The sequence below is a fragment of the Pleurodeles waltl genome, chromosome 6 (assembly GCF_031143425.1).
Source record: "Pleurodeles waltl isolate 20211129_DDA chromosome 6, aPleWal1.hap1.20221129, whole genome shotgun sequence".
Lineage (NCBI taxonomy): Eukaryota > Metazoa > Chordata > Amphibia > Caudata > Salamandridae > Pleurodeles > Pleurodeles waltl.
In genome coordinates, this window is record NC_090445.1 from 1058829149 (window position 1) to 1058856899 (window position 27751).

The 27751-nt window shown below is 42.0% G+C and overlaps 1 protein-coding gene across 3 annotated transcripts in view; it reads right to left on the reverse strand.

Annotated features, from left to right (window-relative positions):
- Nucleotides 1-27751, reverse strand: part of PLEKHG5 (pleckstrin homology and RhoGEF domain containing G5) — an 834379-nt gene that overhangs the window by 294603 nt on the left and 512025 nt on the right. For all 3 annotated transcript variants that reach the window (XM_069240015.1, XM_069240016.1, XM_069240018.1), the window contains one exon: nt 2688-2817. In XM_069240015.1, coding sequence (XP_069096116.1) covers nt 2688-2817 — 130 coding nt within the window. The remainder of the gene's footprint in view (nt 1-2687; nt 2818-27751) is intronic.

Genomic DNA, 27751 nt, shown 5'->3' on the forward strand with positions numbered 1-27751 from the left:
GGCCAGAGTCTGACACCCCCCCTTGGATCTCTTGAGGCCCCCCAGTTTGAAGACCTCTGATATATATATATATATATATATATATATATATATATATTTAAACATACTGGCAGTCGGCCGTTAGTAGTTATAGTAAGGTCTGCTTTTCCATACACAGAGCGTTTTTTGATTTGCTAATAACTTTTCCCCGTTTGATGACTCTCCACCTCTGCTTCTTTCTTGAAAGAGTTGGGGTGATCCATATAGCTGGGGCGGAGGAAAAAAGGGGGGTTCCCAAACAAAGTCCCCATGCATATTCCATAGACTTCCTTAGAAATGGCTGCAGCAAAAACTGCGCACAGCAAAAACTGCTGAACGGAATTACACCAAATTCAGGAAGCTAGAACTTGATAACAAACTGTGGTTTGGTGTAAATTAATTTAGTACTTTTTGAGAACTTAAGGATCAAAGATAATTGCATATTTGGACGGTGGCCTCACAAGTGTCCCACGAAAGTCCAGTGAGAGGACAAATTTAAAAATGGAGGTCTGTGATTGGTTGAGAGGCCAGTTTTTCTCATGATGCTTCATGCTCACGGGAGCGAATGGCTCTCGCGAGTCTTGCTAGAGCGAGTGCTCTCACTGGCTGGCTGTTGAAATGTTAGAAATGAAATGACTGCCATTACCGTTTACCATAAAAAATTGGAGGAGTAAAAAAGCTTTAAAAGGAGCAGCAGAAGGGCATGCAGTCTCCCTATATTAAGAGATGAGGTGTCAAAGGGATACCTACTGTGAAGATTATAAATCTATATTGTTTTTGACTAATTTTTACAATCTTGCGGGATTGTGAATGGTAAAAATGAATATGAGTTCAAAATACATTCTATTAGTAGGAATTTATATTGAGGTGCTTGTTTTTGAGAGAAAGTGTGTAACAGATAAGTAGATGGTTAATTCTTATTTTTTTTAAATGTTATGATCTTGTGAGACTCTTGTGAGAGCTGGCAACATATACAGGCAAAAGCAAGTGTTTAGGGGCTCCTGCTCTCGCCACAGTTTGTAAGAAGGAAAAAAGGGAAACGGCAGAAACATTGATCATGAAACTACAGGGTAGCTCCATAAAGAGCTGTTTTGTTAACAGTTGTCAACAACTATAACAATGTTTTTGTGTTTTCAATCATTTTTTATAAGTTGTTGTTTTCATGGTTTTTTTTTTATTTGTTTTTTACAACTTGAGGTGTGAAACAAACACCAACAGCATCTCCTTCAAAACAAAAAAGGAAAATAATTTACAGAAAACCATTTTTTTTAAAACCTACTGCCGAGGGAGCACTTCTGCTCCTGGACAAGCATGTCCTGGGCAGAGCCGCTTGTCTCTAAAGAAAAAATAATCTGCTTGCACAAGCTTTATTCAAAAAGGTTATTGCTATGGTCTACCGGTGCACATAGAACCTGCGCAGGCACAATATCTTCCGGAGTAAATGTTCTTAAAGTCAACTCTGCCTGTGCAAGCCTTTGCGGATGCACAGACCTTAGATGTCTCTACATGTCTGCGGTACTAACGTTATATTGTTTATTTCTGATCCCTTGGCTAAACTCTGCTGCAACGGTTACAGGTGACATACTTTGCACAAACCTTCTTGACACCTGGCCTCATTAAAAAAATTACCAGACTAAGGATTACTTGGGTGGCTGAGGTGGCTGAGCTGGTGCAGAAGCTCATGGATGTTCGTCTGATTCAGATGAAGGCATCTTTCTCTTTAAAGCCAAACAGGAAATGTGAGCAAGCTAAATGTGTCTTCTCTCGCCAAAGCCATAAGTGAAATAAACCAAAAAGGATGAAATCTACTTTTTTAAATAAAGACATTCATATGAACTAATCAGAAACCTTCCTTAGGGTGTGCTTCCTCTCTCAGTCCTTTCGCAAGAGTGTCTCGCGAGACCGTGAATAATACTTCCTTTAAATTTTCTAAAGAACAGCATACAATTCACTTTTGTACCTTTCACAAGTGTAATGCTCTATTTTGTTCAAAATTATAATAAGTCACTGTAATTAACTTAATACTACATGTACAATATCGCAAGTGGTTCGCAAGAGCCAAGCAGGAAGTACGACCCCCTGAGAGTCCACACAGGTAATTGTGCATCCGGCTTTCGAAAGCGTCTTGCAAGAGGTATCGCTTTTTAAAACAAAAAAATAATATTGATTCATGTTTTCTTCAGTACTCTATAATCGATTAGTATGAAATAAATAATTTACTTAAAAACAAAGGTTAAAGTAACGTGATATTCAGGTGTACTAAAATATCTGTTTTTGCTTAAAAAACCCTCAGTGATGTTATAAACGATGTCATAAAACATGTCATGAGAGACTTCATAAGCGGGGTCATAAGCAGAGCATTGCATGGGTGCAACTTATAGTTAGTGCTGCAAATCATAACTGCTGAATTTTTTTATTTTTTTAGTTCAATGTTGTCACTGAGAAATTCACTTACATATAACCTTACTTTAACTTTTGTTTTTTCAGTGAATTCCAAGTTTTTGTTGTATTTTTTTTTTTTTTTTTAACAGAAAACAGTTCTATTTTTTGCATCCAACTATAATGTTACTTTAATCTTTGTTTTATTTAAGTGAAAATATTATATAACAATTTGGTAATATCTCAATTAAAAGAAATCAAGGTGAAGCATACAGGTTTTTTTTACTTACCTTGTGGAGGCAAGTCAAAGCGAATGTGTCTGTCAAAGTGCATGGTGCTGTGGAACTTGCTGTCACATGACTCGCACAAGTTCAGCGGACTCTGACGATTCAGCTGCTGGCAGTCTGCATGGTGGCAAACCTGAAAAGAGAATAACAAAGCAAAGGCTATCAGACCAGGTCCACATCCACACTGCATTGTACTAGACTAAAAAACACAATCTATGTCGTAGCCGCTTGTAAGTACGATTTGTTTTTGCAAAATAACTTTGTAGAATTGCAACAAAAAACATTGCGGATTAGGTCAACAGTATACTGTTGTCCTTTCTTTTTTCAAAGTACAAGCGACTACCCACCAAAAGCACACGATTTACAATATACTGCTAAGCTTGGGTGTATGTAAAAATATCCACAGCCAAAATAAACCACAAAAATTAGTCTGAAAACAGGCTACAGAAATAAAGCTGTATAAAAATACCTAATGCCAAAATCTTGACCAGCCAAATATGTCATTATCCATCTAGCGTGTTTCATTTGCCACCTACGATAGGTTTGGGTTAAATAACTAACACGAGTATAGGCATACTTTGGGGCAAGGTGTTGTGATGGGACTAGGTGCATCTCAACGTTTTTGTAGAGAATTATTTTGAATGTTCTTTATTTTTGCAGTCTACAATTCTGAATCTTTATGTGATGTAAAATTTCTTATTTTATACTTTCCCAAAATACCCACACCATGCCATGATTTCTGCTGCTGCACACTTTAGAATTTTCCACGCAGCCGCATTTTTTTAACCAAGCAATCACGCTGGGGATGGCATAAAATGATAAGATCAATTGAAAAGAAGATTCAAGAGACTCTTGCAGTGGTGTTAATTTCACAAAGTAGTAGACTACCATATTATCACTGTCCCAGAAGACACTAATTTACGTAATAAAATGATCATCAATCTGAACCTCTAAGGTTTGAGTGTGGCGTCAGAAAGATGTACAGTTACTTAAAACTTTATGCCAGTAATCAGCTATTTTGTATTTTCTTCCCAAATATGAGAAGCTCTATTTTTTTTTTACCACTGAGCTTCAGAAAATAATATTGCATCCAATTATGAATGCCACTCATGTGGGATCTCAGTGACAGAGAAGCAAAATAAATAGAAATATCAATACACAAAAATTATTGCTATCTTAAAGTTAAAACTGCAACTGTCTGAACATCCGGATTGGTCAAGCCAAAGAAATAACATACAAAATAATAAGAGCAGCACTAACAGCAGACCCCGAGGTACTCTGTCTTGACATATTTCAGCTGATCCAGCAGCATCAAGAACACTGGTTGGATAAACAGGAGTAATCTTTCCACAGTTTGATAGATGAGGTTGCGGTGTCAGCTAGTCAACTGTGTCAAATGCTGCAGATAATTCCCTTAAAACAAGAGCACTGCCACCCACCGCAATAAGAGGCAGTTCATCGGTAAGTGCCATGAACACTGGCTGTGTTCTTAGATTCCTCCTGAAGCCATCCTAATAAGGACTGGAAAGATGATGTGAGTCTGGAATGAGTTAGAGATGTTGCTTTGCAATACTTTTAATTTGATTTTCACAGGAAGGAAGATTAGAAGCGGGCCAAAAATTGCTGAACTCTTACAGATCAAGAGTTGGTTTTGTAAAGAGAAATAAGGACAATATTTAAGGTAATGATAATGTAACGTTTCCATTAATTTTATAGTCATTTTAGTCATCGTTTTGATCGTCCTCAATGATAGTAATATAAGGAGTTTATATGCTTGATCATTGTGTGGCAACTGCTGAGAATTTGCATATCTTGAAGCTCAGAGGCTTGATCTCGTTTAGAGTCTTTTGAAGGAAAAAGAAGCATAAATGTTCACATCGGAAAGTTTTATAAATAGTTAGCAATATATACTGTACATTTAAAAAAAATTATTAAGTCATAGATATAAGTTCAATGAAGATATACATTGATGAAAGAATTTATATGTCATATTTTTCAAAAAGCAGCCTAAATTTGCCCCCATTTAAATAAATAAGCAGCTTCTACTTGAGCAGTCTATGTAACTGCCATTTCCACCCATCCCCCACCCCAGGTCAGAATGCATGTTAGAGTACAAAATAAGTGGCTAACTACCTAAACAATATTAAGAAACGTGTAGGAGTGAAAAAATAATGAACGTAAAAAAACAATCTTCAACAAAGTTGGGAATATCATCTACATAAGCAAAACAAAAGCAGTTTCCAACTAAGAAAGACTCTTAAACCTAAAATGACAGATAATTCCCAGAGAACGCTGCATCATTACGCCACGCCATGTAATATCAACAATTATATTTGTAAAATTAATATTACACACACACACAAAACAAAAAGAGGAAGGATCTTGTCCACACCCCATTGATACAATTTGTAGAAGTTTAGTAGATGTCATGTATAAACTTAAAATGGTGTATTTTAAGATCGTGTCAATCGCTTTATGGCCATTAGTCTTACTTCTACATACCACGCTGTCTCTCAGCAGCAGCTGCCACTAGAGGGCACTAGGGTGCCACCCATGTTGTTTTTCAAGTTATGTGGATAGTAATTGCAATTATCATCCACATATGATTTCTTTTTGTAATTAAATAAGTGCTTTAAGCACCGTCAGAAGCTGCTTAGGTGCCTGGCTGTCTCTTGCACTTGCTTTGATGAATCAGTCAGCCAGGCACTTTCAAATGGGACACATGCTTTAGTGAGTATGTGCCCCTAAGCATTTCCCTTTTTTTATTACAAAATATTCCTATGTAGGCTAAGGGCTGAACTAGTGTTGGTCTGCAATGTTTGGGGGTCTGAAGAGACCTACCATTCATGACACTAGCAGTGTCATATTTACAAGCAGTCCCAAGTATCTAGAGCATAAGCCCTGTATTCCCAGGACTGCTTCCCAACTCATCACTCGTGACGTGTTGGAAAAGGGTGTTGCTTGCAACCTGTGAAGGATTGCTGGCATGTGACTCGGGATTACAGAGTAATGAGACTCTGTGACATCAAGCCATCGGAGGCGGAAAGAGCACGCTTGGCACTCTCAAGCCTGCCATCCCGGACTGTTGCGGGCCGCGTGGGTGTTCCAGAGCAGTATTTGCAGGTAAGTGGGGTCAGAAGGATGGAGGCCTGCCATTATGCCTGCCAGCCTGTGGTTCATTTTTACTGTTTTTGAAACAATAAAAACAAACCGCAAACTGGCACAGTAGAGGGCACACCAGTATCTCACATATTTAAAAGTGCTCCCTTTGTGTGCTTTTATCATACGGGAGAGTTTCACTTTAGTATGCCAGTTCATATCACTCTATGAAGAGGTATTTATTAAAACTGTTAATGAAGGCCTTTCAATATAGTGATATACACTGATTTACTAAAGTGAAACGCTTCTGCATGTTAAAAGCATACAAGAGACTAGAGCACTTTTAAATATGTGAGTACGGGATTATTATTACATTGAGAGGCATTTATTAACAGTTTTAATAATTACCTCTTACTATAGTAACATACACTGACGTACTAAACTGAAAGCTCCCACATGTTAAAAGTATATAAAGGGTGCCCTGCCACCTTGAAATTCCACCAAGCTCCACGGCTGTCTCTTCTAGTTCACTGATCTATTTGGCAGTGATATGTTGTACATTTTCTTTGTTCCTACACATAAATATCTTCTGTGCAAGTATTTAGGATCATGCCTATAATCAAATTCAAGAACCAAATCTGTTTAGTAGGGAAAAATTGAGGCTGCAAATATTTATAACATCCAGTTCTTATAATGTCATAAAGAACCGGTAATTGGCTAAAAGTACACAAAAGTAGCACATGGGAAAAGCTCGTCCAAAGCATTGTATAAAGTAGTTATGCCACATAAATCTCATGGAGGATTAGATTGTTCCATAATAAAGTGTAGATATGTCACAGAATGTAATCAATTTTCCCAAATATATGTCAATACCTTTAAAGATTTAAATTGGACTTTTTTACTGAAAAATAGATATTAAATAGTAAGAACTTGTGCAGGGTATAATCACAGAAAATCCAATCATGACAACCATTACCAAAAAGCCAGGACAACTGGTCATCTAATATAATCCATTAATAGAATGTGAAGTCATTGACCCCCAAGAGGGTGTTTCATGTGCCATACGGCTTGTTGAGAATTTCTAGAACCCCATATAAAGCGGTTAGTAGTGGAGTCAATGTGTTTAAAGAATATGAATGGATCACCAGTGGAATGGCTCTGATAAAATAAACGTTGGTAGCGTTAACATTTTCATCACATCAGAGTGACCTATTAAACTTACAAGCTAATGATTCTTTCGCATTGTAGTTACAGTTTCTCTTTGTCTCCTCATTTTGTTCACCCAAAAAAAAAACAGTCCTATAAGAAATCTTAGGCCCCAAGTATGTAGACAAAACTACTGTCTGATCTTCTGTGCCATTGTATGAATTATTAGAGTGTTGTATCAAACTAAAGAGTATATGGAAGGACCATGAAATAAGCTTGTGATCCCATTCAATGAAGCTCGGTGAAAGACGCATCAATGAAATGGAGCATATGGAATTAGTTATTTACATCAAGAGATTATTCAGTCTGTCTAGTGCACTACAAAAATTGTTAATCTTTTGATTTCTTAATGAACTTTAACTTATAAGTACAGTTTTTTTTATTCTGTATTTTAGACAATTATAAGTTTACTTGCCAGCTGTAGCCTTTACGGAGTAGTATCAAGACGTATTCATTGATAGCAACTCAGCATTAACAGGTAAGGCATGTGTCATCCCAAGGCCATATAATGACAGTGGTTGTAGGTGTGTATTACAGTTGGGCAGACTGCACGCAGTACCTCATCCACATTCAGCAGGGTGTCAACAATAACGATATCCAAACACATCAGTGTAATTAGTCAGCCTACCTTTTCTTTCCATATGTATTTGTCATGTTATGCAGGTGCTGGCCCAGTTTCTGGCATGAAGCAAGGCCGTGCTGAATATTTTCTTTTTGCTGAATACAGGTTTTCTCACGAACATTGTTTTTATCAAGTGACATTTACCCAAAGACGTTTGTTGTTCCATTTAATTAAAAAAATACATCCTTTCTACAAGAGCTAAAGACCAATCAGAGTGCTGTGTTTTTCCAAAGTAGTTGTTAAAAATTCTTAGCAAAGTCTGGATTTGCTCTCCAAAACACCTCAATTGTGCTCCAGTTCACTGCGATTGCCATCTATGAAAACAGAGACATCCAATAAGGATTCTACCACTGTTGCTCGAGATCACTGCTTTGGTGGCAACTAACAAATCCATTCTAGTAGCATTGTAAATCTATCTGCAAAGTCCCGAAGCTGAACAACATCTTGCTGTGCAGGGCTTAAAACCGATTTTAGCCATGTCACGAAAAATGCACATTACAATTTGATCATATTTTAACTGGCTGCCAAATGAATTCGGCATGGAGTCTGTGCATGAACACTTCTTCCTCTCCAGTAACAGCAGTGCGAATGCAATCTTCATTCGTAGAGAAAGGAAAGAACCGTTAAGCGCATCCTAACCTTGAGAGAAGCGGTTTCACTAAAGCAGAAAAAAACATTTCCTCTCTAGAGAAGGGTGGTTATGGTTTTAGGTGAGTACTTGAAAAGTGGCAATTAAGCAGAAGCGACAGAACCCTGGGACTGAAAATCTCACACTGCATTAGGGGGGCCGTGCTCACGAAAACGGAGATGTTTACTACAATTACACGAAGCTTTTAACCAAGGCTAACTTTAAAGAGCACTTACATCCATAAGGCCAGATGTTTTGAGGGGGTCTACAGAACAAAGCCATGCAACAGACCTCAGGGGTCCCAGCTCCCTGTTAATGAGACGCAAAGTATTCACATCGTGCAACCTTCACAGGGGAAGTGAAGCAATTTGGTTAAGGTTGGAAAAAATACCAAGCCACTATGCTTTAACCCCATAGGGCAAGTAGCCTCACACTTTTAAGCCACCAGGTTAACTGTGTCCCTGGGGAAATTAACACAGAAATTAATGATTATTAGACTTGATTATTGTTTTACTATCAGGAGAACCAGTGGTGCATGCAAGCATCATATAAAAACCACGAGCCCTAGCTAAATGTCAATACGTGTCCTCCACCCAGTAGACTTATAGAATTGAATTTCATTGTCTCAAACCAATCTCTAAAGGAGCTTTGAGAGACTGAGCTTCTTATGATAGTGTTACTTTAACATGGTCTTCCGGGTGCAACTTTACTGAATGCAACAATCTACTGTTGTTTACAAAACTGCCCTCAGTTAGCTGCTATACTAAGCGGGCGCTGTGGTACACAGTGGCAGGGAGGCAGCTGGGAAGGGAGCAGCAGTGACACATGGCGCTGCACGAACACGGGTATGAGCAACAATAAGATGGCAGCATCTTAAATAAGGGAGCATTCACAGAGCCGTAGAAAGTAGATAGTGGAAGGAGAGCGAAGAGAACGATAAGACGGCAAGCACTAGAAGCTTGGGAAGAGAGCTTTTGGAATGACTTGCTTCAATGTCTCCTTTCCATCCATGTGCTGAGGCCACCATTTCTGTGTTCATGGGACCAGTATTTGCACACAGAGCAATCTGTCTATATATATTTACCCATTTATCATGATAACACGGTCTTAGATAGACATTAGGCTATGAGCGCAAGGCCTCGCCGATCACTTTAATATCAGCAAAATACCTCTTGCTCCACTACTGTATTTCCACATAATGCATACTTGGGTGAATTAGGAAGAAACGCACAGTCTCACGCCTCCCCTGGGAAGCAGATTTATAGCGGATAACAGCTTTTTAGGGCTGACACACCTAACTGGAGCACCATCAACCAGCTATGAAGTGCTGACAAGAATGTGTTTTAGGTGCTGTCATGCACTTGTGCACTCCCGCCCACCCACACCTCCCTTTCATGACCTAATTACCAAACCACAGCCAGAGATGGAAATACAAAAATGCAGAATTCTTTAGAATATGAGGTTAGTGGTGACTGTTCAGACAGAACAAGCAAATACTTTACGGTTGTAAGGCAGTATGCAGATTATTGACTGCTTGAGTTACGAAGCAGTCTTAAGTGAATGGTTGAAAGACAAGATAAAACTTCAACAAAAACTTATGATTCCAGTGTACAAGGTGTCTCAGAGTGGGATAAAGCTCGGCCATAGTCTTCCCATGTCCTCGTTTCACAAAGACTGTCTGGTTTTCAGATCTTCTCAATGAGAAGAAATACGTGCCCGGAGAGCGATATAAACTCCTGTATTGGAAGAAATTGAAAGCTGGGTCACCATATGCCAGGGGTGAGCAAGAAGCAATTAACTATGAAAGACTTAATCCAAAACTGAGCAACGAGAATCATGCAGCCTGGAACTGGTGGAATATGTTGAAAACTCCCTGTTAGAACCACACAACCCAGAGGAAATACAGTTCACAGTGTGACAGTGTAAACTTTGATAAATATACCTACATGAATACAATATATTAATGAAACTCTAATTAATTAATTAATTATTGGAAATGAGCAATGCATATTACCCTAGGCTTAAATAACACGTTGTTATTACCAATAAAACGGATCTGTGTTCTTCTAATACTGCACATGTTGAGTATACTGAAATAGCCATAAGCTTAAAGAAAAAAACAAAGAATTATGGTGCATTGTTTTTTAGGTCTAGTTTTGCCAGCTCACTCATGTTTGCTAAGACACACACAAACATATGTATGTATATGTATATATATATATATATATATATACACATGTGTGTAAATATACACACACACACACACACAGCTAGATACATATATATAGTCACTGAAATGAACACAGATAGGCGTTAAAATGAGATAAGAACTAACAGTTATAAAATGAAAACTCTGAAATTCGTCAGTTACAGTTTACTGCACTAACAATAACTTGCACCACTGTCGTGGGCTGCTTATGGCCTCACATATCAACACTTGTGACATTCTAAACTACATCTTCATCCACCTCTCCTCTCTTTGTGAAGGCATCCCTGTATATCAAAATGGCTGAGAGTTCTAAAGCCAAGTCAAACAGAACTGGCCACAGAGTCTACCCTTGCTTAGTACTACCTACACAGAGCACAAGAATATAATAATGTCTCATACAGAAATTCTATCAATGCAACTGTCCTGGTATCCTGACCAATCTATTTTATTATTACAAATATAAACAGCCATTTCACCTAGTTAAAGGCTTTGTCATATTTCACAAAGGCATTGCCATCATTCTGCCATCCATTTATACACCTCTAAGTAGTATTGTAAACATAACCACGTAATGGCCATTTTGGTTCAAAATCCCAAATGAGCAGAGTTCACTAGTTCCTCAAATAGCCCCAGTATCTGTCTGACCAACAGTTTGGCCACGACTTTCATCTTGCATAATTGAGATAGGGTAGTATGAAGCACTTCTGCCACTGGGTTTTGATTTCATTATTATATATTGGGCTTAGTGTGAACATTTTCAGGTCTTCAGACATCCCTCCATCCTCCACCATATTCTGAACGGCCTTAGTAAGATGCGATATGATCCAAATGACAATTGCTCTGGAAAGTCACTCAGGCAGTGGATTTTCCAGATGGAAGCCCAGAGAGATATGTACTAACACTGTGTGCAAAGACACTGATGTTAGGTGTGTGCATGGGAGAATTAGGGGTATCAAAGATGTGAGCAAAGGACACATGGGCAGGTTCCGAGTAGAAAAGGGATATGAATCATGAATGTGTGCACTTCTTACTTACTATAGATCCTACCTCAATGCAAATGATTCATTTTCTATGACTCAATCAGTGAGCTCATCATCAATGCGATTCAGGATGTTAAATTTGAAGTCACCAGTGACATCAGAGGCAAAACAGTAATTAAAATGACATAGAAATGTGATGCTCCTAAGTTTATTTATGGGCATTAACACTAACTATTTTATGGCATTTTCTTGCTGCTTTTCATTCTCTGTCCTAAAAGGTAGACCTTCTAGAATGTTCGTCATAAGTAAATCATCTTCAAAGTTACAAAGATACTTTTTTCCCCCATCAGTAATTTTTTTAATGCGTGACTACTGCAGTTCTTAGCAAATGGTCTTAGTAATATTGGTTCAAGCTATCCTGGTTGCTGGCGCTTTCTTTTTTTAAACAAAGGGCATAGCTTTGCATGATAAATGAACATAGGTATGTTGTGGCATTATTGTCGTGAAGTATATATGTTTGGTGCTGTGAACAGCACATTTTTGAGGGGGCTTCTCTTTGTGCTAAAGCGTCAAAATTGTAGGCTGGCACCCGAAAAGAGGTGAATTTGTTTTCTCCGGAGTATGAAATAAAATAGTAATTCTATAACATATATGCAGTGCAGTGAATCCACAACCTGTAAGTGTGAAACATTCAGAGTCCTATTTCGGAAAGACAAACAACTTTGGACGCCAATTGATCTTTGTGTTATTTGACAAGGAACAATAGCTAAGTTAGATGAACCAGAAACCCCTCAAACACTTAAGGCCAGTGTTTTAAATGGACCAGTACTGTCATGCACTGAGTACATGTACTTCTTTATTTTGAGGAGAGTACCTGCACTTTTCAGCTGAAGTCCAATACCTTCATTTTCAGAGTAGCGGCACTTCGCAAAAGCAAGTAGGTATGTATTGGGTACATGCACTTCCATTTTTCAATTTCAAGCACTGCTGAAGGCGATTTCTATTTAAAAAGTTTTGTTCCTAGAACCAGTAGGAAATGAATGGCAAACAGAAGAAGGATAACAAACCTCCTTGGCGGTGTTGGCTGCAATGCTAAATCCTAACCATTAAAAATGGCTGCCCACTTCCGGGCTCTGCAATGTACGTGGTGCCAGAGCGGCAGATGAGGAGATCAAACTGATGTCACCGCTCTTTGAACATTCCCCCTTTTGAAATTCAGAGGAACACCCGATCCTCTCAGGATCACCGAACAATGGTGTAAGAATACCTTGAACCTATTGTGCGCAGTGTGGTATTACTGCTGGCATTCATGCATTCCACCCACCTAATATGCCACACTAACCTGACACTGGAATGCCATTCTTGCCACTCAGTGTGAACAAATATTTCCATTCTCTTCTATATTGAGAGAGACTGAAATGCAAACTTCCCCAGATTGAGAACAAAAACGTAATTTATGCTTTTCGAGAATCGAGTTGGAGCATCCTGGTGGGAAAACAAGGTGTCGTGGTCGGTTCAAAATGAACCTCACACAGAGAGAAGATGCAGTGCTGTCCTAGGGCGTTCAATGTGATCCATATCATAATATCCCTCTGTGCTGCACCATAAATTTTGAAATGAGTCACCTGGTAACCAAACAGTGATTACTCAACAATAAATCGCACTCATAGGCTTGGAGTATAAGGACTCATTTTGATGTAAATGTTTGGTGGCTTTTCTTAAAAAACGCCATTTCATGAAATAACAATGACCCAGGAGGGCCCCTGTAACTGCAGTGCACAGTGTCTAAGAAAAACCTTATCCATTATGTTGTTCCACATTTTGTATGAGGAGTTGTTTGCCGATCAGACGTGTGTGTGATCTGCTGTGCAGACAGGTCAAGGACCATTCTGTGTGTCTTGTTGGAGGTCATGAATCCACAGTACCAGTGTATTATTTTAATGATCAGGTACAGGGATTTGGAAGTGTGCAGGTTGTTTTGCATTTGATGGATTTCTGCATTAAAACTATTCAAAACAGTGGGTCATCTCAATACACACACACTTATTTTATACTGCACAATGGCTGCCTTTCTGCTAAATGCCAAACGTACATGGATTAAAATACAGTAAAAAGTACCTTGTACATGCACATGACAGCACCTACATGCCTACCTATGGGAGAGGATTTGGTAAGTGTATGAATAGTGCACCCCAAAGGCCTTTAGGTCTTTTCATACTTTGGATTCTCCATTGAAGATACACAGATATTTTTGGTCGATGCATCCATATGGTTTAAGAGCTCACCTCAAGTCTCCAAGACCAGAACATTCAGAAAGTCTCCCCTGCTTTCTCGGTCCATGATGACCATCTGTAGGCAGGTGCGAGTGACGACGCACACATATGATATGAGTCACTACATATGTGCACCTTCAGAATGAAGTGCCAGCTTTTTATTTACTGATATAGGATGGTGGATGCAATTTAGATCAGCATTTTTTTTTTTTGCCAAAGCATTTTCCTGATAGTGAAGGGGCCCAGCAGCAAGTGGCAGCAGCCGCCCCAAACCCCCCAAAAATAATATTTAAAAAATTTAAAGGACCTCAAGGGTTGATACAGCAATGGAGGAGAGGAAAAAGCTATGTTGGGGAAAAGTGATGAGCAAGTGGATGGGGACTATAGAAAAACGGAGGCACGCCAAAGCACTTTCCAGATAGAGTGCAGCTGCCAGTCCTACTAATAAAAAAAAACTTTGCTAGTGCTCTCCAGCAAAGCCAACAGGTCCCAATGCCAGAATTATTGGTTTTGTCAGTGCTTGCTTAGAGTAATGCATATCATCTTTTTTGTGATGTTAGCTTAACTTTGCGACACCCTTTAGCTCCTGAGACTTCTTCATGGCTGGGCTGATCATATGGGTCACAAAGTAAAAACCTTTCAGGGTGTGTGTAAAGCCGGGACAAATGGTGAGGTATCCCTTGCCTAACCCATATATATTAAAATACATAGGCCAGTTGTTCAAACTTGGTCGTCCTTCACGTCTTGCTCTCTGCCAGCCCCCTAGGCGTGGAGTTAGCTGAATTGAGGTGACACAAGTTCTCTAGAAGTAGCCTGTGATGTCATCAAAGATGGCGATCTAAGCCACCTGTTGAAGCACACAAGAGAGATTTGTTCTGACTGCTGAACCACAATCACACCCAAGCAGCGGCTTATAAAGTTATGGAGTGCTGAAATGTAAGCAGTCATTTTCCACAATAAGAACCTTCAGCTGTATTCTCAGCTGCTGTGCAGGGTGAGACTTTATTACCCGATATGAGAGCATATTTTACTTTGGCACTAGTGTGTGGTAACTCATCACCGAGCGGATGGCATCACCCTTTGAGGCAGACACGCTGAAGGCAACGCAGAAAACAGACTGGCATGCAATGGCTCTGTCCGGCTTCTCTTGGCAGCGGGGGATGTTGTTCAATGGTTATATCGCTTCTGGTTAATTAAAAATTCCATTATACTTAAATGGTGTGAGGGAAGTGTAATAAATTAGGGAGTCAAAGAATAAAGCTGGCACTTAAAGCTCTGGCTGAAGTATTCCCTTACAAAAATGCAGTGCTAATTATGGCCTCTCATCGGTCTCTGCCAAACGAGCCTCTGAATCCCATGTCTGTGTTAACGCCATTATTCCCGAGCCTACTGCCTTCTGCTACACACACACCAGCTCACTGCGTGCATGCACCCCAAGAGCAAGACCCTCTCCTTGCACCTTCTATGCAGCTCTCCCTTACCACTGAGAAATACGGCATTGAACTCCACTTCCCCATCTCCCTCCTATCCGTTGCAATAAGGACCCTACTACACCTTCCCTGCTTCCTACTTTGGCAGAAAGAGTTGCCACGAGAAGGAGGCATAGGACACATTTTTGGGACAGGATTAATCTGCCAGCGTTTCAACTCCTGAGTTTTTTAACTTTCTAAAACTAGTACAGCTAACGACAACCCCAGGCTGCGCCTTACACGATGCTTGTGCAGTGTTTAGTGACGTGTGCGTGCAGGCACCATCGTTTTACTACTTTAGTGGGCTCCACTTTCTGTGCATGCAAGGGGGAGGGCTGAACGCTGGCCACCCCATGTAAAGTATTGTTCTTCGCTTCAAGGATACACTCGCTGTACAGAAGGAGGACCCTGATCGACTATGAGGGAAGTAGCAACTCCGTGCAAGTCAGAGCCTACATTTGTCGGACTCCTCCACAACGTTCTGGACATTCAGAGGCAACAGCCTGTCCTCAAACCTGATCTGCTCGACTGATGGTGCACTGGCTTTGAAGAGTGTTGGATTACTGTGACACTGGTTTTCTACACTACTCTACACGCACACAGACCCTACCCCCACGCTCCTCCCCCGCCCTCTACTGTTATCTTCAATTTGGTCCTGCCCCTCCCCTGACCTTCCTGAGCACAAACTGCATGATGGATTACACCATAACTACATGCCCTCTAAGGCCCAATGGAGTGAACCCTAATCAGTTGTATGATTGTCCCAGGCCACAGACGACGCCAATCATGAATTCAGACTCTAATCCCACTCCTTCAGTCTCTCACAGCACCAAAGAGAAATGCCCATGCCATACCATACAGATTAACCAAGATTTATCCTAGAGTTGATCTAGGCCAAGGACCATGACCAGATACAAGGGCTGGTGGAGGAGAAACAACTCTTCCAGCTAAGCACAGGGCTCATAAAAATAAATCTCTTTGAAAATATTACTGCAGTCACCGGGACAGCTTCCATAGTTTTCTGTTCACCAAGACAAGGCAATTACCTCTAAAGTTACTAAGAAAGAATGAAGTGGTGCCTTCTGTGTCCTTCCTTTATTTTTGCTTGCATTCTCTAATCCTGCCCTAACTTCAAGCTTGAACGTCCCCCTCCACATACCAAATCTATTTCAAGGAAAAGTAAGTGTGGTGGGCCTAGACCAAGCCTCGGCTTGTAAACTTAACAAAACGAGATTGCCACACGGATTATAAATGGTGGCTAGGCACGGCATATATTCACATTTTGCAGTCCAATTTACCAGCAAAAATACAAAAAGCTGGGGAAACAAACTGAACTTCATTGGCTACAGTGAGGTGTTTAGGAAGATGCATTTTTTTTTTCTCCAGTGACATGTTCACCAAAGTCACTGTTCTGTCCATGGAGCACACAAACCTTCACACCAAATGAGCTGGCGATTTACTCGTGAAGTTGAAGAATCTCTTTCATAAAAAAAAAAAATAACCTCTCTCACTTACACTCTGCCACTCACAGCCATTTTGACTTCTGCGCACTCTGCTTGAGATCTGCACATGCACACTGTGTCCCAGGAGCTCACTTAGGCCTTAGTGTGTGAACCACCATATTTAGAGATCCTCATCGGCCTGGCTGGGATCTCTGGGATTAAAGTGCATTCACTGTGGCGACTGAAGCACTTTCATCACTTGAATTCTGAGAGGGCGCCAAGGGTTTTTTTCCGCTGCTTCAAATGTTTTACTTTTCCGAAACAACACTCCTCACCCCACATGAGAGGTTGTTTCTGTAAAGAAAAATATTGATGGTACTGACATATAGGAGGAGTTTTCTCTCTGTGTGTTTGAGCCAGTGACTGTTTTTCACTGACCGTAACCACTAAACCTCGAATGATAGACTCGTACTGGAAACCTGTGACAGTCACTCTGCTCTAAACAGGGCAGGGTAACTATCAGTGTGACTTAGTGGTCCAGTGGAGGGCAGGCTGTCGGGTTAAGGCCTTCTAGCAGTGAAATCTGGCAGAATCTCTATAGTTCCCCCGGTATAAACAATAAGCAGGGACGGGTGACTTTAGTTTTTTGTTTTTTGTCCCACATCTGCCATCTTCTAAATGAACCCCTACATCCTAATAATGACTGATAAATAACCATCACTTGTGGGTATGTGCATACCAGACAACTTTCAGAATCAATTATATACACACTCACAATAATGATACAAATGCTGAGGTGCTTTGCAAAAATTTGCAAAATAGCACACACACACACACACACACGGAAACCAAAAGCACTTAAACCAGGTTGTTTATATTTAGCCTACAAGATAGAGCTCGGACGGCATCTACTTCAAGGGTCAACAGCTTTTCTTTAAAAAACATTTTCAAATATTACTAATCCTACTGAGGAGAGCCAGGCTACACTGATACATGGTGTATTACGTCATTGTTTGAAATGAAGTAGGGCCTGATTTAGAGTTTGGCAGAGGGGTTACTCCTTCACAACGGTGATGGATATCCCATCCGCCGTAAAATAAATTCTATTAAATCCTATGGGATTTAAATTTCGGTGGAAGGGATATCTGTCACCGCTGTGACAAAGTAACCCCTCTAACTTTAAATCAGGCCCATTTTGTAATTATTTAAAAAAAAAAATCGTTGCACTAGATTATAGCTTCAATAATGCAATATTGCTTGAGAATTGGCTTTGAAAATGTGGAAACTATAAAACATATTCAATTGGCTTCCATCTGTATCAAAAATACTAATACCAAAGCATTTGCGATGCAATGGGTGTGGAATATTTCGAACAAGTGAACTGTCATCTTTTGACAACAGCGCCCACGACAACATAGAAAAACATGAGAAGAAACTGAGAAAAGACGACTTCGCAAAATAAAATTAAGTTAGCTTTGAAAAAGAAAAAACTTTGCAATTTTGTGCCTGCTAGACACGTTTTTGCCAGTCACAAGCCTTCTGTTTGCGGGGCACGATAGTACCTCGATCATTTCGGGAGCAGCAGATGGACACTAATTAAGTTGCATCAATTAGTGCTTGTTCCCTGCTCCACACGAGAAACGGAAGTGATGCCAGGCGTGCCTTGACGAATTACGAGGCTGTAAAGAAGAGTGTGGCCATTTTAACCCCAGGACTCAGTGTTCATATATAGGAAGTACTGGAAGGCGGGATTAAGTCAATTATTGGGCATCTCCTGTTAATCACATCATCAATGAGAAGGCGTCAACGAGGTAAATCTTAGTTTGGACGAAGACGTATTCCTCAGTCAGATACAATAACATTCAGTTTACGATGTTCTGCCTACGTCAGCGTAACGTACTTTAACAACTATTTTAGAAAGCTGTCTTCTCACGTCACTGAATATAAAGGAGTCTATGTCCTTGCGTCACGTTTAAGGTATTTTTTTCAAATTAGGTAAAATACGATGTGCTAATGTTGCACGACCCCTACAATTAAGTTTACTAGTGTTGTTGGAAAGTTTTACTTTAATCCCAGAATGGCAGAAATCGAGAGAACGCGGAGGGCGCAACGAGAGGGCTCAGGGTGGTCTGCATTTATGGCAGCATTTCACAGTTCACCAGAAAGGCAATCATGTGAAAAATAAAGAAACCCTTAAGACTGCCACTCGATGCTGATGGCCGACTGGAGGTATTGCTCCTGAACACTGTAGCCACATATGCAGTGTAATGTATACGTTTCTATGTAGCTGGGTGGGCGAAGGGAAAAAACTGGTAAGCAAACCGGAAACTGTAGGTGTGAGAGTTTCAAAATCTCATGAGATCGGCTTTGAGGCGCAGGTCACAAAGCAGGCCATTCTAATACCAAATGAGTTCTTTAACAGGGAAAGAAGTGCTACTAAAAGGCAGCATATGGATATGGACTCCAATTTTTTTTTTTAACAAGCTTTAGCAAAGTCAACAGTTGTCTGCCAGCCTTGTGGCTTTGTGAATGCTTGTTTTGCTTTGTAATGGTTTTGTAAAACTTTAGAGTTCAAGGTGCTACCTACCCCCTGTAAAAAATAAAAAAAATAATCTAAAAGCAAAAATCATTTTTTGGTCTCAAAAAGCACACATTGACAAAGTGCTACTTGGCACTGAAGGGTACTAGTGTGTGTGTGCGCAGATGTGCTCTTTGTGAAAAAGCACAATGCATCACTCTCACTGAAGTTAACTAGTCGCTGGAGTGGTCTGACGCACTGCCCTCTCTTACAGTGAGCAGACGAAAAATGTGAATGACAACAACAAACAGATGAAGAGGGCTAGCTGAAAGCCTGTAAGATATGTTAGTATGTTATATATATATATAATTTTAGTAAAACAAAAGTTTTGGCTAACATCAGACCTAATAAGCACCCCCAGAATATGGTGCATGACCGGAATAATCTCTTGAAAATTCACAGTAGAGTACAGGACTGTAAAATCTAGACAAACAACTTCTTTGCCACGGGACGAAATCAACAAACTTGTCAGGTAGAGGTGTGAGCAGAAGACAGTGGCAGCCGGCAGCTTTAGGAGGGAGGGGGCGGGTGGGGCACGCACACACACACTCATTCTTTCACACACAGTCACGCACGTTCATTAACAACACTCATACCATTCAAACATGCACGCATGCACCAAACATTCATTTTAAAACATCACACACACTCATTCTTTCACACACGCACGCACACACATCCATTAACAACATTCATACCATTCAAACATGCACCAAACATTCATTTTAAAAGATCGCACACACTCATTCTTTCACACACACGCACGCACATCCATTAACACCACTCATAACACTCAAACATGCGCGCGCGCACCAAACATTCAATTTAAAACATCACACACACACTCTTACCTTCAGCCTCTAGGTCCCAGGAGGGCTGGGACTGCTGCCTTCCCTCATTGGCTGACCTGAAGTCAGCCAATGAGGGAAGGCAGCTGTCCCAGCCTAGTCACAGAGTGGGATGGGGTCAGTCTCACTGACCCCACCCTACTCTGTGACGAAGTGTCACTGATTGACACTCGCCCTGGGTGCTTCAGGGCTTAAACCTGAAGCGCCCAATACGAGTGTCAATGGGTGACGCTTTACTCGTCACCCAGGGGAGGGCCTCGAGGCACCTTTGCTGAGCCGAGGAGGTCACGCCCATAGGAGCTGTGACCTCCTCAGCCCAGCAAAGTTCAGCTCAGGCAGCCAGGAGTCTGCGCAAACCACACATGGATCACTCCTGGCTGTCAGATGAAAATTAAGTGTCTGTCAGGCTGGCCTTTGTTCAGCCTGGCAGACACTCTTCATGATGGGCAAAAGGTGGGGGGGGGGGTGGCCCCTCCGCCCCAAAGGACGGGCCGCCACTGGCAGAACACTAGCAATTATAGGCTTATGTCTCTGTTATGCACCGTGGAGTAGGATGCCTTTCATTTCGGTCATTGCTTCCATATAAAGTGCTCAGTGGCAACAATCGGGAAAATACAAATTTTGGGGTAGAAAAGCCACATTAAAGACCTGTAGATTGTGGGACACCCAATAACAAACAGGAAAGGCTGGAAGGGATGCTCCTCTAAAGGTTACAAAGTAACAACCTGAGGGAAAGCTTTGGAAGCCAGTTTATCGCATGTTATTCTAGGACCTACCACAGTGCTTAACACACATTACCAATGTGATGTACATCGTGATGCATTTTTAAGGGGCTGATTATGACTTTGAAGGTCTTGGGACCGACGTACCCTTTTTGGCAGTCTGACTGTCCGATTACAATCTGTGTGGGTAGACCGCCACAAGACCACCATCACCGCCAACGTTCCAGCTACCATGGCGGCGGCAGTAGGAACAGCGGCCATCGATGGTGGCGTTGCCAGTATTGGCACCGCTGTGGGTATTTTACCTGCCTTTCCTCCGACTTTTTCATGGCGGGGACATCGCCATGAAAAGGTTGGCAGAAACAGAGATAAAGGGCCCCAAAAAAGGCCCCAGGTAGATAAGCCCATTTGGATTGTGGGTGGGGCCATTGTTGTCCCCCCCCCCCATGCCTGCAATGTCTATGCGCACACTGTTTTCCATGCACGATATGGATCATGGAAGCAGTGCTTCTTACTTGATGGGACGCTCATTCCTAGAGCCCAAGTATGCCGCCCCCTTGACTGCACCGCCTGACCCGCAGGAATGCCGTAATGCGGCGGTCGGGATGACGCTGGCTTGGCGGCATGCTCCCAATTGACACCGCTGCCGGCTGGTGGTGTGTCCACCAAAGTCCTAATCTGCCCTTAAGTCCATTTATATAATCACTAGATATGTAAAATATACAATTGATGCTCTATTATAGCACTCGCACAGGATGATGTACGGATAAAGACACTTTGAACAATAGGGCATTTGTCTGATACGCATCTTCAAATGAACTAGCATGGGTAGTAGAGAGCTCAAAATAAAGCCGTTTACCTCTTTCCTTGCTGAGAAAGAATAAGGGAAGACTGGGTGCTCTGTGGAATCGTGAGACCGCCTGCAACAGTGACATAATGACTTAACAGACCACAGCTTTATGTAAGGCCCTGTATTTTAACACTTTTCTACCTACTGTAGCATTTGCAGGAAACCCAATGTCACTAGGTCTTACCTAAATGTGACTTGCCCTTAAATGTATAGCTGCCAGATAGTCCTCTTCATGACTCACACATGTTCAAAAAACAGCTGTTCTTAACCTTTTGACTTCTGAGGATGCCCACTAAATAGGGTGACCAGACTTTTAAAGCCATAAACCGGGACCTCTCATAAAAATAGAAAAAGGATTACAACTTTACTTTAACCGAGCACATAGACTGACCGTGCTCATCAGCACAGAATTACAAAAAAAAAGGTCTAAGAACATAAATAAAATGCATTTTTTAAAGTCAGTGTAATGCCTGTTAATTAAATTGCTTTCTGATAACACTTGCTGATAGCTCTGCTTCGGAAAACAAAAAAAATCACCTACCACCGTTTTCAGGCAACCCTCCATGAGAAAAATTACCTGAAATCTGCCGGGACAACTGGTGAAAAATTGGGACTGTCCCAGAAAATCCTGGATGCCTGGTCACCCGACCACCAAACCAAAGTTGGAGGCCGGGGACCCCAACCCATGCAATTTGTACAATTTGAACCTCAATAACACACACAAAACCACAAACATGTGTACATCAAACACATATTGTGAAATATTTTCTTTTAATTAAACAAAAAATTACAAAAATCTAAACTTTAATAGTAATGTTGCCGCATTTCAAAATGTGGTTTTATTTCTAAAAGACAGAGTGATACGGTACACTCCAGCATATCACTGTTTATTTTACTCCTAGTGTATCCTCTTTTTTTGTCGGAGCATACTAGCGCTTCAACTGAGGCCACCAATCAAATTTTTTTTTTTGCATTTAATTTTAAATCAATCATATTTACAGGTTATTTCAAAATTTTCAAATTCACATTTTGCTTTCGGAAGTCGATATTCTACCTAATTTTATTTAAATTTCTAAACAGTTGTGGACTCCCTGAGAGTACCAGGGGTCCACCCAGCACAAGTTAAAAACTACTGCTCTAAAATTTCAGAACTCTACTGAGGGTTGGAATCACTCCAGAGGCAGAGTGCCACCGCAGATAGGTGCATGACTGAGGAGTGGTGGTACTACATGCTATAGGAACAAAACCAACGCAGCTAGTCAAGTATCTGCCTCATATACGACAAAGAGGGTCAAAGGGGGTCAAAAAACCACAGAGGTAATGGGGCGGGTCTTTCCTTAAAAGAAGCATATAGATCCTGCTCTAGTGTTATCTTTATCACAGTTATACCAGCACATAAAGTGTTTAATGAAATACACCATGGTAGCAGCTTAGAACTTCCTCCATCAACCCCGATAAACAAATTTGCACTCACAAGACAAGTCATTTTTGTACAGAAGCATGTTGTTAACCAAGTGAATAATGCTCTTTGCCATGCTGCCGTCCTCTCCGCCCGTCTAACAAAAATGTATATTGCTGCATCATCCTCACGATCATCATTAAAGGGTGCACCCCATCTGACAAGACACGGTCCAAGTGGGTGACCATGTGTACTCCGTGCAAATACCAGCCAGAAATATCTGCTAAGCTCTGCCAAGGCCTTCAATGCTACGTACCTAGCTACAACACATTGGCATCCTTTCCAGTGTGACAGTCATAGATGCCAAGTGGCCCCATGTCACCTGTGTGATATTCAACCAGGCTCTTCTAGCCAACACAACTATGCACACAAATGTATGTAGCATTGAATAATGTAACATTCTGGTCATGGGTGTAACACATGGCCCTGCATACCCAGGGTGCCCCCAACCACCCCAAACACAATTAAGAGCACCCTTTTTCAGTCTAAGGCCAATGAATATCTGTGATATGAACAAGGTACTTACCTTCAGTAACGCTTTTTCTGGTGGATACAGTAGCTACCTGAGGATTCCTCACCTTATTAATTCTCCCAATGCACCAGCATTCGACCGAAATTTTCTTCCTAGCTCTTTACGTTGACGTCACAATAGCAGGACTCCGCATTTGACTCCGTCTGACATCAACAGAGCCATAAGAAGTCCTCGCCGGCATGCTGACATCAGTTTCACCGTTTTTTACCATGCCTTCGTGGCATACAGGTGAATACCGACCTCACAAGCACAACATGTGCCAATCCAACACATTTTTTTTATTGAACTCTTGGTATGACCAGATAGACAACGGGGAGCGGGTGGGACTGTGAGGTATCCACAGGTAGCTTATGTATCCACCAGAAAAAATGTTACCGAAGGTAAGTAACTTGTTCTTCAGATGGATACAACTACCTGTGGATTCCTCACCTTATGAATAGAATCCCAAAGCAGTCCCACACTCAGAGGTGGGTCCCCGACTGGTCAAACCAAGAAGTCCTGCAAAACAGAATGGGCAAAATGGCCATCCCTCATAACTTCTAAGTCTAATCAATAATGCTTTGCAAAAGTGTGGAGGGAAGCCCAAGTTGCTGCCTTACAAATATCAACAACTGGCACACCTCTAGCTAAAGCCGAAGTACCAGACTTAGCCCTGGTGGAATGGGCCCCAATACCCTCAGGAGAAACTTTCTTTGCTAGCGAATAACAAATCTTTATGCAAAGAATGACCCACCTCGAAAGAGTCCTTTTGTGGGCGGCTTTGCCCTTCATTTTGCCCACATATCGAACAAAGAGCTGATCCTCAATTCTGAAGTCTCTCTTCTTTTCTATGTAGAAGCTCAGGGCCCTTCTCGGATTCCGCCTCCTTTGATGGGTGGCGAGGAGGGTAAAAGGACAAGACCGTTATAGATTGCCCCAGATGGAAGGGAGTAACTACCTTAGGAAGGAAAGCCGCCCTGGTTCTCAGCACCACCTTGTCAGCATGAAAGGTGGTAAAAGGAGGTTTCACACTAAAAGCCTGAAGTTCACTCACACATCCAGCTGACGTGATGGCTGTTAGAAAAACTGTCTTTAAAACTAAAAGCCTCAACGGGCAAGTATGCATAGGCTCAAACGGTGAACCCATCAAAAAAGTCAGAACTAAATTCAAATCCCACTGAGGCATTACAAACGTAGTGGGAGAAAACTTGTTAGTTAACTCTTTAAGGAACCTAGGAACTAAAAGGGACTTAAATAAGGAAGACTGATCAGATCAGGAAAGCAAAGAAAAACCAACAGTGCTGCTAAATAGCCTCTCACTGTAGCAACTGCTCAACCCTTCTGTGCAAAGGAAAGTGCAAAAAGCAAAATATCAGATAAACGGGCCTTTAAGGTATCAATTTGTCTCTCTCCAAATCAAGTAACACATTTCACCCATATACTGGCATAGACAATCTTGGAGGTCCGTTGCCTGGCCGATAAGATAACATCCATCATTTCTGGAGGGAAAGAAAAAGAACTCAGATTGCCCCGTTCAATCTCCAGGCATTTAGGTGCAGGCTCTGGAGGTGGAGCTCCTGCCTCTGCGAGAGGAGGTCTTCCCTGTGAGTGAGAGGGAGCAGAGAGCACAGTGAAAGTTGAAGGAGGTCTGTGTAGCACATCGTTCTTGGCCAATCCAGGGCTATTAATATGACTTGGGCTTGATCTTGGCTAATCTTCCTCAGAACTCAAGGAATCAAGGGTATGGGAGGAAATGCGTAAAAGCAGTTGGTCGCACCAGGACAGCTGAAAGGCGTCCCCCAACACCCCCTGCACCAGATACTGGAGGCTGCAGAATGACAGGCAGTGTGCGTTCTCGCAAGCGGCAAACAGGTCTATCTGAGGAGCTCCCCACATCAGGAAGACAGGAAGAACCACATCCGGATGGAGACGCCACTCATGATTGGTCGAGAAGTGTCAATTAAGACTGTCCGCACGTACGTTGAGAACTCCGGCCAGATGGTTTGCTACTATGCAGATCTGATGGTCCTGCGCCCAAGACCAGAGCTGAAGAGAAGGTATGATCCTACTCCCCCCTGTTTGTTGATGTACCACATCGTGGTAGTGTTCTCTGTCAAGACTTGTACTAACTGACTGGGAATGGATGGGAGGAAGGCCTTGAGAGCCAGACGTATCGCTCGCAGTTCTAACAGATTGATGTGAAACATCTGTTCTACTGGAGACCAAAGGCCTTTGATCTCCAGGTCCCCCATTGATGAGCAACCAACCCTAGAGTGGAAGCATCCGTTATGACCGTGGTCACCGGAGGTGGAAGACAAAACGGCTTTCCTTGAGAAAGGTTGCCGCCTATAGTCCACCATCGTAGATCCACCGCAGAGTCTCTGGAGATCATTACTTGACTCCTTGAGATCCCCTTTGTGTTGAAATCACTGCCTGCTGAAGCACCACTGGAGAGCTCTTACGTGCCAACGTGCATGAGTGACCAATAGAATGCAGGAAGCAAACAGACCGAGCAGATGTAGAACCTTGAGGACTGGAACAGCCGGTCCCTTTTGAAACATTGGAATCATCACCTGAATGTCCTGAATCCTCTATGGAGGAGGATAGGCCCGATTCAATGGTGTGTCCAGTACTGCCTCTATGAACAGGAGGCGCTGAGAGGGCTCCAGCTGAGACTTGGGCACATTTACGGTAAAGCCCAGGTTGAACAACAACTGGTTATCAACTGCAAATGATGCAGCACGAGCTCTGGGGACCCGGCTTGATCAGCCAATCGTCCAGGAAAGGAAATACAGATATTCCCTTCCTTCTGAGGTCCGCTGCAACAACTGTTATCACCTTTGTGAAGACTCGAGGTGCGGAAGTAAGACCAAAAGGAAGGACCGCAAACTGGTAGTGTTGTGACCCCACCATTGACCGGAGATACTTCCTGTGCGACTTCAGAATAGGGATATGAAAATAAGAATCCTGTAAGTCGATTGGCACCATCCAGTCTTCCTTGTTCAACGCAAGAAGCACCTGTGCTAGGATCAGCATTTTGAACTTTTCCGGTTTGAGGAACCAATTAAAAATCCTCAGATCCAGGATAGGCCTTAAACGACCATCCGCTCGGGAATCAGGAAATACCTTGAATAACATCCCTGACCCTTTTCCTGCTCCAGAACCAACTCCACTACACCTTTTGACAAAAGGGCATGCACCTCCTGCTGAAGCAACAGGAGATGCTCTTCCACGTAAAATGAATGACGGGGAGGGAAGGCGGGAGGAAACTCCCAAAAAGGAAGGGCATAACCTTTTCCCACTATGCTCAGCACCCAAGAGTCAGATGTAATTAACTGCCACTTGTGGAAAAAATGAAACAGTCTTCCCCCTACGGGTAGAACATGCTGGTATATGGAGTGAAAACTAGGGCTGCTTTCCTGGTTGGACTCCCCCAGAGGAAGAGGATGAAGCGGAAGGCTGCTGTCCTGCTCCTCGCATCCTAACTCTCCCACGCCCCCTATAGGACCTGTAGAGAGAGTTGGCAGGCTTCTGGACATTGGATTGTAGTCTTCCACGAAAGGTCGACCCACGGCCAAATCCTCTGAATCTCCAAAAAGATCTGAACAGTGCAGAGGATGAAGCGTGAAAACCCAAAGATTTAGCAGTAGCCCTGCAATCTTTAAATCTTTCAAAGGCTGAGTCCGCCTTAGCCCCAAACAGTCTCTTGCCATCAAAAGGGAGGTCCATCAACATAGCCTTAACATCAGGGGAGAAACCAGAACCTCTGTACCAAGCATGCCTCCTAGTTGCAACAGAAGTGCCCATGGCTCTAGCAACTAAATCTGCAATGTCCAGACCTGATTGAATTGCCTGCTTTGCTGCCGCTTGACTGTCCTGTAAGAGTTCACTAAAGTGCTCCTGCACATCCTGTGGCAATTTCAGAACAACTGCTTTTGCTGTGTCCATTAAGGCATGGATATATCTCCCCAACACACATGTAGCATTCAGAGATTTTAGGGCCATGCTGCATGAGGAGAAGCACTTCTTAGCAGTCTGATCCATAGTTTTTGACTCCTTATCAGATGGAGTCATAGTGAACAATCACAGAGCGACCGTGCAAAACAGGAGGCTTGCACCACCAAGCTCTCAGTAGTTGGATACTGGGACAGGAACTGAGGATCACCTGGAG